Source organism: Podarcis pityusensis, assembly GCF_964106645.2.
Source record: "Podarcis pityusensis genome assembly, chromosome: 1".
Lineage (NCBI taxonomy): Eukaryota > Metazoa > Chordata > Lepidosauria > Squamata > Lacertidae > Podarcis > Podarcis pityusensis.
Window position 1 is genome coordinate 10,396,201 of NC_138028.1, and position 12,174 is coordinate 10,408,374.

A 12,174-nucleotide genomic window follows, 5' to 3' on the forward strand; every position below is an offset into this window, starting at 1 on the left:
TCATAAGGCATCGTTTCCAGGCCTTTGACCATTTTGGTTGCCCTCCTCTGGACACGTTCCAGTTTGTCAGTGTCCTTCTTGAACTGTGGTGCCCAGAACTGGATACAGTACTCCAGGTGAGGTCTGACCAGAGCAGAATACAGTGGCACTATTACTTCCCTTGATCTAGATGCTATACTCCTATTGATGCAGCCCAGAATTGCATTGGCTTTTTTAGCTGCCGCGTCACACTGTTGGCTCATGTCAAGTTTGTGGTCAACCAAGACTCCTAGATCCTTTTCTCTGAGATGTTATTTCTCTGAGAAGCTGTTTGCTGCAGTTCAGAATTCACCAGGCAGAAGAACTGCACACAGATCCACAAGATCCCAACACTGGCTTAGGGTCTCCACTTCTTCCTCAGCCCTGATTTGGAAGCACCGCAGCCTCCCGGGTTTTGCACAGAGCCTTCAGCAAAAAATTGCTTTGCTGAATAACCGCAGCCAACACAGTGCATCTAAGGCAAAGGATATGACTTCTTCCCAGATGATCTGGCTTCCGATTGTGTTTGAGCCCTAGCAATACTTCTGTTTGAGATTAACTTCTGGATGGATCACATAGAAATAAATGCTCAGTTGCAGAGTGAGCCAAATGAAAGCAGAGTGTTAATTACCTGTTTGTGTTTTCTTTTTTTCTTTTTCTTTTTTTTAAAATAAATTTTTATTAGTTTTCAATATAATCATACAATTTTATCCAAATTTTACCTAATTTTAACAAAATACAAATTTTTGACTTCCTTCAACTTCTCTGGTAATCATCCATTTTTACCCTTCAGTACGCATTCCTTTATTTGCATTGCCATTTATCTTCTCTTCCTTTTCTATTTACTTTCAGCAATACCTCTTAAAATTTTAAAATTTTACAGTGCTTCTTGAAACCCCACTAGCATTGCTTGCACCTCACATATATTTTTCAGATAATCTGCAAATTTTCCCCAATCCTCGATGAACTTTTGGTTTCGGGCATATCTTATTTTCCCGGTCAGTTTGTCCAGTTCCGCATAGTCAGTCAATTTCATTCTCCATTCTTGAATCGTCGGTATTTCCTCTTGTTTCCATTTCTGAGCCAATAGAATTCTTGCTGCCGTAACTGCATACTGGAAAAGTTTATAGTCTTTTCTTCTTATATCTTTTCCTGTAATCCCTAGAAGAAAAGCTTCTGGTTTCTTCACAAAAGTGTATTTTAACATTTTTTTCAATTCATTATATATTGCTTCCCAGAAACTCTTTACCTTCTTACATTCCCACCACATGTGGTAGAAAGTTCCCTCTTTTTCTTTACATTTCCAACACTTATTACATGTTTTATACATTTTTGCCAATTTTACCAGGGTGATATACCATCTGTAAAACATTTTCATTACATTTTCCTTCAACCCCATGCATGCAGTAAAGTTTAAACTTTCCTTCCATAATTTTTCCCAATCTACCTGTTTGTGTTTTCAGGGCTCTGAGATGGAAATGGTTTCTCAGGGGGGTCATCTTCCCGAAGACCAGGCGACTGCAGATTATGCAGAGATGGTGCAAAAGGTCAAGAAAGCGAAAATCTCGGCTGCAGAGTTAGACATTGTGTTGATGAATGGTCAACTGAGGGAAATAGAGGTATGGAAAGAAGAGATTCGGGGCTCAACCACACTTCCACTTGTTTCGCTGCTTTCCCCTGGGAAAACTCACTGTTTACCACTTATTTGGAGCCAATCACATTTTTTCCAGGTTGATGTTTGTTCTAATTTAGCAGTAAAGAGTGGGTTTTCCCAGGGAAAAGCAGTAGCAGGGCAAAAGCAAGACCGCTCGGGTTCGTCCCTAGAATGCATGGGACAAGCGTAAAACTGCTCGGATCCGTGCTTTTTCTAGGCACGAGATAAGCAGGTGTGAACAAGCCCTTATTCATTCATGCTTTCATTAATCTGTGGCTACATATGAAGTGGCCGCTGCCCTCTCACCCTTTTGCTCCATCGCATGCACATAGTGACATGGAAGCTACTTAGGCATGGTTCAATCCTGCACCACCAAGAAGGGCATGGGAATATTCCAGCCTTCTTATTTTTATTTTAAATTTCTATACTATGTTCCATCCAATTTGTGCTTCGGGGCAATTCGCAGAAGGGTATAAATAATGTAGTAAAAGGTAAAGGGTAAAGGGACCCCTGACCATTAGGTCCAGTCGTAGCCAACTCTGGGGTTGCGGCACTCATCTTGCTTTATTGGCCAAGGGAGCCGGCGTACAGCTTCCGGTTCATGTGGCCAGCATGACTAAGCCGCTTCTGGCAAACCAGAGCAGCGCATGGAAATGCCATTTACCTTCCTGTCAGAGCAGTACCTATTGATCTACTTGTACTTTGACATGCTTTCAAACTGCTAGGTTGGCAGGAACAGGGACCGAGCAATGGGAGCTCACCCCATCGTGGGGATTCGAACCGCCGACCTTCTGATCGGCAAGTCCTAGGCTCTGGTTTAACCCACAGCACCACCCACGTCCCTATCATCAGTATAAATCATGCAAATAAACACATGTTGCTCATTTTGAATATATGATACAAGGCATAGGGTTAGTGTAAAATGTAGTGGCTATTAGATTATTCATTTATCTTCCTGCAAAGTTTATACAAGTGCTTGAGAATTAAAAATCAGTTCCCCCCATTTCCCTTGTTTTTTTTAATTATTATTATAAAGAGTTGTCTTCAAGGATGTGGAAACATTCTTCCTGGCCGCTTCTGGCAAACCAGAGCAGCGCATGGAAATGCCATTTACCTTCCTGTCAGAGCAGTACCTATTGATCTACTTGTACTTTGACATGCTTTCAAACTGCTAGGTTGGCAGGAACAGGGACCGAGCAATGGGAGCTCACCCCATCGTGGGGATTCGAACCGCCGACCTTCTGATCAGCAATTCCTAGGCTCTGTGGTTTAACCCACAGCGCCACCCGTGTCCCTATAAATAATGTAGTACAATAACGCAATAACCTTGATAATAAGGCACATTAGATAAAACCCTTTATGGAGCAGTGCTCTGCTCCCTTGGAATGCAGTTGAGGGGCCATAGGTTGCTACAGGCATGCTTCTTTGCTAGCAGAGGGGAAGGCATGTGGTTAGAGCTCTCTCTCTCTCCCCCACAACCCCCGGTACAGTGCCAGAAAGCTCTCTCACCATTGCTCTACTCCAACGCCAATTTGGTCAGAATTTGGGCCTTCTGGGAGCATATTAGAGGAGGCCTCACATTGATTGGATCCAAATTCCCACCATTCCCCTGTCATTTCCCTGAAAGGCCAAAAGGTGTGCCAGTCCTGATGCTAAGTTATTATTGTTTTTTAAGGCCAAACTGGGAAAAATAGTAAATATAGGAAAGTAGGAAGGTGCCTTATACTGAATCACGCTACTGAGCCACCCAACCTTATGTTTGTAAATTAAAATGATGGGATGTTGCAGTAAACCGTAGTTAATGGTTTACTATAAAGGTGCCCATATCAACTGCTTTGCTTCTTCCTACGATTGTGCAGGAGAAGCAATCCATGACCTGTGGGTTTGGTGTTATAGCGAAATCGAGGATCATGGGGTTTTTTTCTCCAAACGAAACACGATAAGTAGGCGAGGTTTGTTCTTGGCTTACTGGACATGGTTTGTTGGAGCAGAGCAAACCGTGGTCGTCAGTTCCAAAGTGATGCTGAGCCTAAGATCATGGCCTGCTTCTTCTGTATGCTAGAGAGGAGGAGCAAAATGGTGTGAGATTAGCAAGTATGTCTTACCACGATGTGCAAACAAGGCCATTCCATTTTAAAACCTCTCTTCCTGGTCTTCTGACTAGAATTTGTGCGCTCTACTGGAAAGGCAAAGCTCTGCCAGAAAACAGAGCGCCAAAATTTCTTCGTTGCGGGAAGGAGATTGCTTGACCACTGCAGAAGGAAGCGGCTCAGGTGTGCCAGATTCAGACAGCGTGGCGGCTTCTAGTTGGGACAAGCTACTGCAGGATATAATGTCTGCTAAAAAGGCCAGGCAAGCGCAGCTTCATTTACTGAATAATTACCAAGCATGTCTCACTGAGGTCCAGTCTTCAATGAAACATTTTTCGGAGGAAAGAGAAAACCTAAAAACGTGAGTACATGGGGCAGATTTCTACATCACCTAGACCAACTTGCCAGATGCAGTAGTAGAACACAGGCTCTGCTGGCAGGAGTTGCTAGGCTAGATCTCTGCTGTTTCCACTTAAAAGGATAAGTCAGATCACTGCCTCTTAAGACGGGTCAGGAGATCTTTCTGCCTTAGCATAAGGTAAAGGTAAAGGGACCCCTGACCATTAGGCCCAGTCGTGACTGACTCTGGGGTTGCGGCGCTCATCTCGCTTTATTGGCTGAGGGAGCCGGCGTACAGCTTCCGGGTCATGTGGCCAGCAGGACTAAGCCGCTTCTGGCGAACCAGAGCAGTGCATGGAAACGCCGTTTACCTTCCCGCCAGAGTGGTGCCTATTTATCTACTTGCACTTTCATGTGCTTTCGAACTGCTAGGTTGGCAGGAGCAGGGACTGAGCAACGGGAGCTCACCCCGTCGCAGGGATTCGAACCACCAACCTTCTGATCAGCAAGTCCTAGGCTCTGTGGTTTAACCCACAGCGCCACCCGTGTCCCTTTCCTTAGCATAGGACTGGGTAAAACATGAATGCCAGTGATCTTTTCAGTGGTGTTGCACTTGGGCACTTGGATTTTGTACCTTTTTATCAAAAACTAAGTGTAAAACCTGACATCCCAAGTAATTGCAACTGGGGGAAGGTGTGTATTTCAAATGATTAATAAACATTTATTTACTTGAGTCTTTGACTAAGGCTTCAGTCCTATCCATGCAAGACTAAAATTCCATACAAATTGGGCCTTTGGTATCTAGTGGTAGGGGTGGGAAAATCTAAATTTTGGTTTCTCATCCTCCCGCCTTAAATCCACTTCTCCACAATTCTAAACCCGATCACAATATTTATTTATTTTTTAAAAAGGTCCTCTTGAACATTCACCAGCATTTTAGTGTGAATTTCTCTTCACGTAGCACATGTTTATATTCAAAATTTGCCGAATATGCACATTTTTCCAAAGCATATTTTACCTAGTGTAATGTTTTTGTGTGTGTTACTTTTGCTAAATGGTGTATTTTTATAGAGACTTAGCATATGCCTTGTTGTATACGCATATGCCTTATTGTATACATGCATTGCTTGGGTGGAGAACTACATTGCGAAATTGGAAGGATGGCTCACTTTCGATTCATGTATTGTTCTGGAGAGTGAAAATCAGTTTAGGTTCACTTTTAAATGCAAACGGGACAGAATTTCTCGCTGATCTCTAGTTACTGCCTGCGAAATATAGTTCTGAGTAGCTTGTTTAGCTGGTGTGCTTTGAGCAAAACAGCCTTTCAAAATGTTAGATTTTTACTCCTTTTTTCTTTCTTCCGAAAGGGTACCCCTGTCAGAAGACACAGTTCTCCTGGAGAATATCCAGAAATGCTTGGATTCTATACAAAAAGGGAGAATCCTTTTGCAAAAGCTGAAGGCTGAACAAGGAAACCTATCTAGACACCTAACCAGGATGGACAAGGAGTTAATCGAAAGCCAGGTGGCCCAGATAGACCAGTGGTGGAAACAGATGGAAGACACACTTGAAAGGAAGCAGATCCGGGTTGCAGCACAAGCCAATGAGTTTAAGGTTTTCATGGATAAAGCACAGGAGCTCCAAAAGTTGCTGCAGCAGCAGCACTGTTTGCGAACAGGCGTGGACGCCCACAACCAAGCACACTCGGCATTGATGGCCACAGAATTACAAACGCTTAAAAATAGTGTTTCTGCATTAAAAAGTGGTGCTGAGATGCAGATGAAGAGGATGTGGACCGACACAGGGAAGAGAGCTCTGGAAAGCGCAATAAATGATTTGCAGACTCGAGTGGAGGAACTAGAGCAGCTGACCCCTACAGAAGATGCCCAAAGAAGCGGCCGTTATCCTCAGGCATATGACATCACAAAGAAGATGGAAGAGGCTGTTTTGTGGGCTAGAGTGTCGTTGCTCCACCTGGATGGGAAGGCAGCACTTTTCCCGGACGATCTGATGTTGGAAATCGAAAGCTGCAAGGTTCTGATCGGGGCCGCCGAGGAGAAAAAGGCAGGTGTCGTGCAACTGGTGGACAAGGCACAGCGCATTGCTCCCCAGTTGGAATCGGGCGAAGCTTCTGCCCTCGCCCTCCTTTTGGACCAGTTGCAAACCTGCTACAAAGACCTTGTTCCGAAATTAGTTGAGCGGTTGGAGCAGCTGGAATCTCAGCTCGGAAAAAGACGGCAGCTTTTTGCAGACACCGAAAAATTGCAAGCAAAACTTAATGAAGCAGAGAGGATATCCAAGCCAGGTACCGGTGACACAAGCCTGAAGTCAGAAATGGACCATTGGCATGCCGTCGTAGAAAAGTCTGCAAAGGAAATCGAGGAAGCAAAAGTTATTGCAGATGCTTCTCCTCAGGGGCTAAATGTGTTTGAGAAGTTGTTTCTCAATGACTTCTTGAGAAGCCTCCAGAGCAGAACTGAAAGAGCTCACAGGCTAAACCAGATTAACCGCCGTGCAGCAGAAAACAAGGTAGATGCCTATGAAAAAGTCACAAGGACGCTGATGTCATTGGAGCAGGATCTTTGCAGCCTCCAGCATGAGGAATTGGAACTGGACCAGGCAGGTGTGGACCAAGACATTAAGGGTAAATTGTTTGCACTTAAAGAGAGAGCAGTGGCCATCCAGTCAGGTTTGTTGCACTTAGAAAAGTACAAGGAGATTTGGGAATGCCTGCATCTGAAATGGGATGTACCGGACCTTGAGAAATTGCAAGGCGAGTGTTGCAAGCTGAAACGTAAGCTTGAGCAGAGGGCTAGCTGTTCTGCAGAGGGCGACGGGCGTAGAACGGCACTCTCAGAAGTCGAGGCTCTCATCTCCATTATACAGAAACACTGTGATGTTTTGAAAGATTGCTCCGACTCTATTGCCTCTGAAACCAGTCCGATGTCAGAAAAGACTTTAAGTTGGAAAGTGCAGCATGCCAGGCACTTAACTCAGGAGGCACTTAGGCTGCTAGGCAAAAGCGAGGCCTTTGGTCCTTCTCTCAAGGAGGCCAAGATGCAGCAAGTAAAGAGCTTGGGCGTGAAAATAGATGGGCTGGCACAAGTGATCCAATCTAAGATACTGGCTGTTCAAGAAAAATGCGGACACGAGCAAGGTTTCCAGAGCAAGCTGGGTCACAGTTTAGCAGCTTTAAAGCAAATTAAATCGGAGCTGCAGCAGCCCATTCTACTTGACTTGGAAACACAGACGATCCGATGTGAAAATATGTACTGTAAAGTGATTGAAGATGCTGCAGAAGTAGAATCTCGCGCTGCTGAAGATTTAATTAATAGAAAGAGGGGGTCTCAGGAAGGACAATCTTCCCTCCCTGATAGTTTGCAGAGGGAACTGGATGAACTTCAAAGCCTGAAAGTACAGCTGAAATCTGACATTGCCGCACGTAAAGTGAGTAATCCGAGATATCTTGTTTACCTGTTGGCCTTTCTGCTGAGATTCTTTCTGCTGAGGCAGATCTCTGGCCTACTCTGCTTTTGGCTCCTCTGGCCTACTCTAGATTAGTGCTGGTCTTCTCTGAGCAGCAACAGCTTCTAGTAACAGACTGCCTGACAGGCCTTCAAATGGGGGTCTGTCCTCTATAAAGTAGGAGATGTGACCACATGGGAGTCCCTAAGTGGAATATTCACCTGTCACACATCTTTTACCTGTCACCATCTCTAACATTTGAGATGCCCGATGAAGAGTTTGATGAATGGCAGGTTACAGTAGCAAAATAATTCTTGACTGCTGGGGTTTGTATGCATGTTTTCCATGCTGTTTTTATTTGTCTTGGTTTTTCACTTTAGTAAGCCACATTGAAGATTAGTTGTCATTTTTCCTATTGTTTGCTGAGCCAGGGGCCAGACAGAAGTATACCACCGGAAAGGCAGGCCTGGCTAACTAAAAGGTTGTGCCCAGCCTCTTACGAGGCGTTAGCCAACACAATTAAATCTACTAGCTTGGGGATTTCTAGGTTTTGGGGCCACCACTGAAAAGGCCTTCCTACTAGTTAGACGTTAACTCAGGGGTCGGCAACCTGTGGCCCATAGGCTACAAGCGGCCCATGGAGGTCGTTTAAACGGCCCCCGAGCCGCCCCCGAACCCAGCTGTCTGCTCAGCAAGTCCCCGCAATCCGGCCCACAGAGCGATCTCCGTGGGAGTGAACTGGCCCGGGCGAAGTACACCTTGCTGACCCCTGCATTAACTTAATCTCTGAAATGGACTTAATCTGGAGCCCAGCTATATTGGCAGGTCTTATCACATCAGGGCAGAGTAGCATATGAAATAAAAGGTGTGTATTTTCTACCCATGCAATCTTGTGGCATTTTTTAGTTGCCTTTAAAAAATACAATTTTGTTAACCTGTACAGAGTGCCTTAAATGAAGCCTTTGGGACTGTGAAGTCTTACAGAGAAGCTGTCCGAAGGGCTTCCGACCTCCTCAGCCAACGTGAGGCTCTTTTCTGCACTCCTCTGCTCACTCTGGATGAGCTCGCAGAGCCCAGCCTCCTCTCTCGCCAGAGACAAGAAGAATTTGAGACTGCGATGTCTCAAGTAGAAGCGCTGACCTCTGCGATGGAAAGCATAGTCGAACCACAGGCCAAACTGCAACTGGAAAAAACCCTTGGCGATCTTGTTTCTAAGAGTTTGATAGCAAGAGAGCAGGAGCAAAAGAGAAAATCTGATGTGCAGAGGTAGGTAGTCGGTTCTCATTGCTTTAGAAAGCTGGCTAGTGGAGAGTTGAAGCAAGGAGTGGGGGCGCGGGAACCTTTTCACACTGAGGGCCACATGCAATTGGTAATAATCATAATCATAATTATTTATTATTTGTACCCCGCCCATCTAGCTGGGTTTCCCCAGCCATCCATTATTAATGAATAAAAATACATTAAAATGTCACACATTAAAAACTTCCCTAAACAAGGCTGCCTTCAGATGTCTTCTAAAAGTCAGGTACAGTGGTGCCCCGCAAGACGAATGCCTCGCAAAACGAAAAACCCGCTAGACGAAAGGGTTTTCCGTTTTTGCGTCGCTTCGTAAGACGATTTCCCCTATGGGCTTGCTTCGCAAGACGAAGGGCTTGATCCGCACCGCGCGCAAACCGCTTTCACCGCCAATCTATCTATGCGGCAGCGGGGAATCTAATAGTAATAGCAATCAATACATTATTAGCGTCCGGAAACACAGCCGGTGGTGATGCTGCCCCGTGCCGCTTCGAAAAGTTCCTAGGCTTCAGCCTTAGAACTGGGAGGGGACCTGGCGGCGACACCCGGCTCGGGGTGGGATTTCCCCGTCTGCGCTCTTAGCGCGCGCAGCGACCGCTAGATCCCGAGGACGGCAGACTGGGCGGGGGGGCATGAAAAGTTTTGCCTGCCCATCTCCGAGGAAGCGGGGGGAGATGATCCCTGTCAAGGGAAGAAGGGGGCACCCATTTGCCAGCAGCCGGTGCCCCCGAACCGAGGCTGGCACCATCGCCTGTCAAAGTGACCGCAAAGGCGAGCTCCGGTCGTGCGGCTGAGGGAAGCCCCGCTGTGGGTCGTCCAAAGTCAGCCCGAGCACGCCAGTCACCTAAAAGGCATGGAGAGACGGAGGGAGCGCGCGAGGATCCCGGTGCAGAGGAGGCTCCTGCAGCAAAATTAAGGCAGCCGGCAGCCGGAGGGCTCCAGAACACGGAGCTGCGGCGGGGCCGTCGATGGCGTTGCCGGAGACTCCTCCCTCTGGGCCTCGCTCTCTCCGCTTTCGCCGCTGCTTGCCCTGCCTGCGATCGGCCGGGCTCATCGCTCCGCTCTGCAGAGCGCTGCACAAAGGCGTGGCGGGACAGGTGTCCGGGGAGCTTTGGCTGAGCGCGCCCCGGGATCGGAGGTGCGGGGTGCTTGCTGCAGATCTTATCTTCCGGGGTCACTGGGATGGCGGGGGTCGGGGCTTGTGTTATGTAAGCGCGTCAGGAGGGACTGCTTAAGAGGCCGGACGAGGCTTATGCAATGGCCAGATGCTCCCTAGGGGTCGAGGCTTGCAGTTGCGGGAACGAGTTTATACCTGTAGCCGCTAAGCCGCTAATAGCCGTGCTTCGCAAGACGAAAAAAACCGCAAGACGAAGAGACTTGCGGAACGGATTAATTTCGTCTTGCGAGGCACCACTGTAGTTGTTTATCCCTTTGACATCTGATGGGAGGACATTCCACAGGGCGGGTGCCACTACTGCCAAGAGTGCATCATTGTAGCTCACAGTTAACGCGCCAAAGTTAACAAACGACTTGCCTGGGAATAGGCACATGGGCTCCACCATTGCTCCTGCTAGCATCTTTTCTTCGGATGTCCATTTGTGCATGCCGCTTCTGAGCTCAAACAAAGAGATGGTGCCTTGTCTGAGAAGGTAGGGCTTGACAGGGCAGGTGGGGTCTGCTAGGTCCACGAATAGTGAGCGGGTTCATGTGATACGCTAAGCCAAAGGTTGGCTTAGCAAGACCCTACGCATAGCTGTCAACCATCCCTTATTTGGTGGGAAATTCCCTTATCCCAGCACCGTTTCCCGCTGCTGTCCCGGATTGATGATATCCCGTAAATTTCCCAGGTTTCAAAGGAAGCAACTCCTCTCCCTCCCTCCCTCCCTCCCTGCCGGCCAGGGGGAAGGGAGGCTCCAACTGTGTTGCTTGGCTGCGTTGTTCACCCAATAAGGAGTCTTAAGAACGACTGGGGGCGGGGTGGAGCTTGCATGCCTTGTGCCCGGCCGCGTTGCCTGGGGACTCGCCTTTGCTCAGCGCTTCCCAGCAGATAGGTGACGATGGTTTACCTTGCTGCATCCCCTTTGCCGGGTTGCTGCGCTGTGGGAACCACCGCTTGAGGCTTCGTTTGGCTACTGGCTGGGCTTTCTGCCTTTGGCTCGGAGGGGCTCAGAAGTTGAACATACCTGTGCTCGGAATCGGATGGATACGTCATCGACGGCCCACTCACCCTTCCCGGGGAAAAGGTCTGTCTGGAGCAGGGGCACATGGTAGGGGAAAAGGAAAGGAACTGGTTGAGTACAATGGCGGGCGGCGATCTCGTGGGGGGGGGCTTTTGGATTTGTTTTGGAGGCTCCTTCGATTGACTGTTATGGGGGAAAGGAAAGGAGCTGGTTGTCTAAAATCCCTTATTTTGGCTGCTGATCCCTTATTTTTGAGGCTGCTGGTCCCTTATTTTCAAATCTGTAAGTTGACAGCTATGGACCCTTGTGGGCTCCTAGAAATGAGTTTGTTGCCACTTTGCTCCTCCCTGGTCCTTTTAGCTGCTATGCCAAACTGCACTAAGCCAAGGTTTGGCTTAGCTTCCTAACTGGGATATGTTGTCATTCTCTGTCCTCAACTAATCACAAGCTGTATGTAGCCAAGAACGAGCCAGGTGTTGGTTAAGAGGAATTGTTGAAAATCACATATCCTGTCTTGCACCAGCAGACGTGCAAAGCCACCACTGGATAATAATATATATATATATTTAAAAATCTCTCTTGTATATACATTTAGTTTGTGCCACTGGTTATAACCTTTGGGCTGATCTTTCCACGACTGGAGAGAAAAAAATGGGTGTGTTTTAATTGCTTTGTTTAATGTTGTTGCATTCACAGATGCTTGGAAAAATACAACCGCTTCAAAAAATCCAAAGAGGTGATACATGTTAATCTCAACGACGCGGAAAGGGTGCTTCAGAAATCTTTGTACCGTATTCCAGTGTCTTATAAAGAAGCTTTAGAGCAGTCGGAACAAAGCAAGGTGAGAATAATCTTCACCACAGTGGCGTGTTTTTATGATCATAAATGTTTGCAGTCCTCAAAGCACTTCACACATACACCCACCCACAGTGTAAAGAATCTTTAACAATAATTCTATGAAGCTGCTCACTGTTATGGCTAAACATAGATGCAGCAGCAAGTCTATGTTTTAACAGAAAGCAAGTGGCTGCGAGAGCCTTTAGTCTATTCTGTGCCCCCGCACAATAGCTGTGGAATGCACAACTTTAGACAGCCATTTGCTGCTTAAATTGGCCCCCTTGGGAGGTGGTTA

The 12,174-nt window shown here is 47.0% G+C and overlaps 1 protein-coding gene across 6 annotated transcripts in view; it reads left to right on the forward strand.

Annotated features, from left to right (window-relative positions):
• Window positions 1–12,174, forward strand: part of SYNE2 (spectrin repeat containing nuclear envelope protein 2) — a 236,383-nt gene that overhangs the window by 102,915 nt on the left and 121,294 nt on the right. For all 6 annotated transcript variants that reach the window (XM_081000779.1, XM_081000783.1, XM_081000782.1 and 3 more), the window contains exons 44-48: window positions 1,482–1,637; window positions 3,837–4,123; window positions 5,469–7,548; window positions 8,510–8,832; window positions 11,739–11,883. In XM_081000779.1, coding sequence (XP_080856905.1) covers window positions 1,482–1,637; window positions 3,837–4,123; window positions 5,469–7,548; window positions 8,510–8,832; window positions 11,739–11,883 — 2,991 coding nt within the window. The remainder of the gene's footprint in view (window positions 1–1,481; window positions 1,638–3,836; window positions 4,124–5,468; window positions 7,549–8,509; window positions 8,833–11,738; window positions 11,884–12,174) is intronic.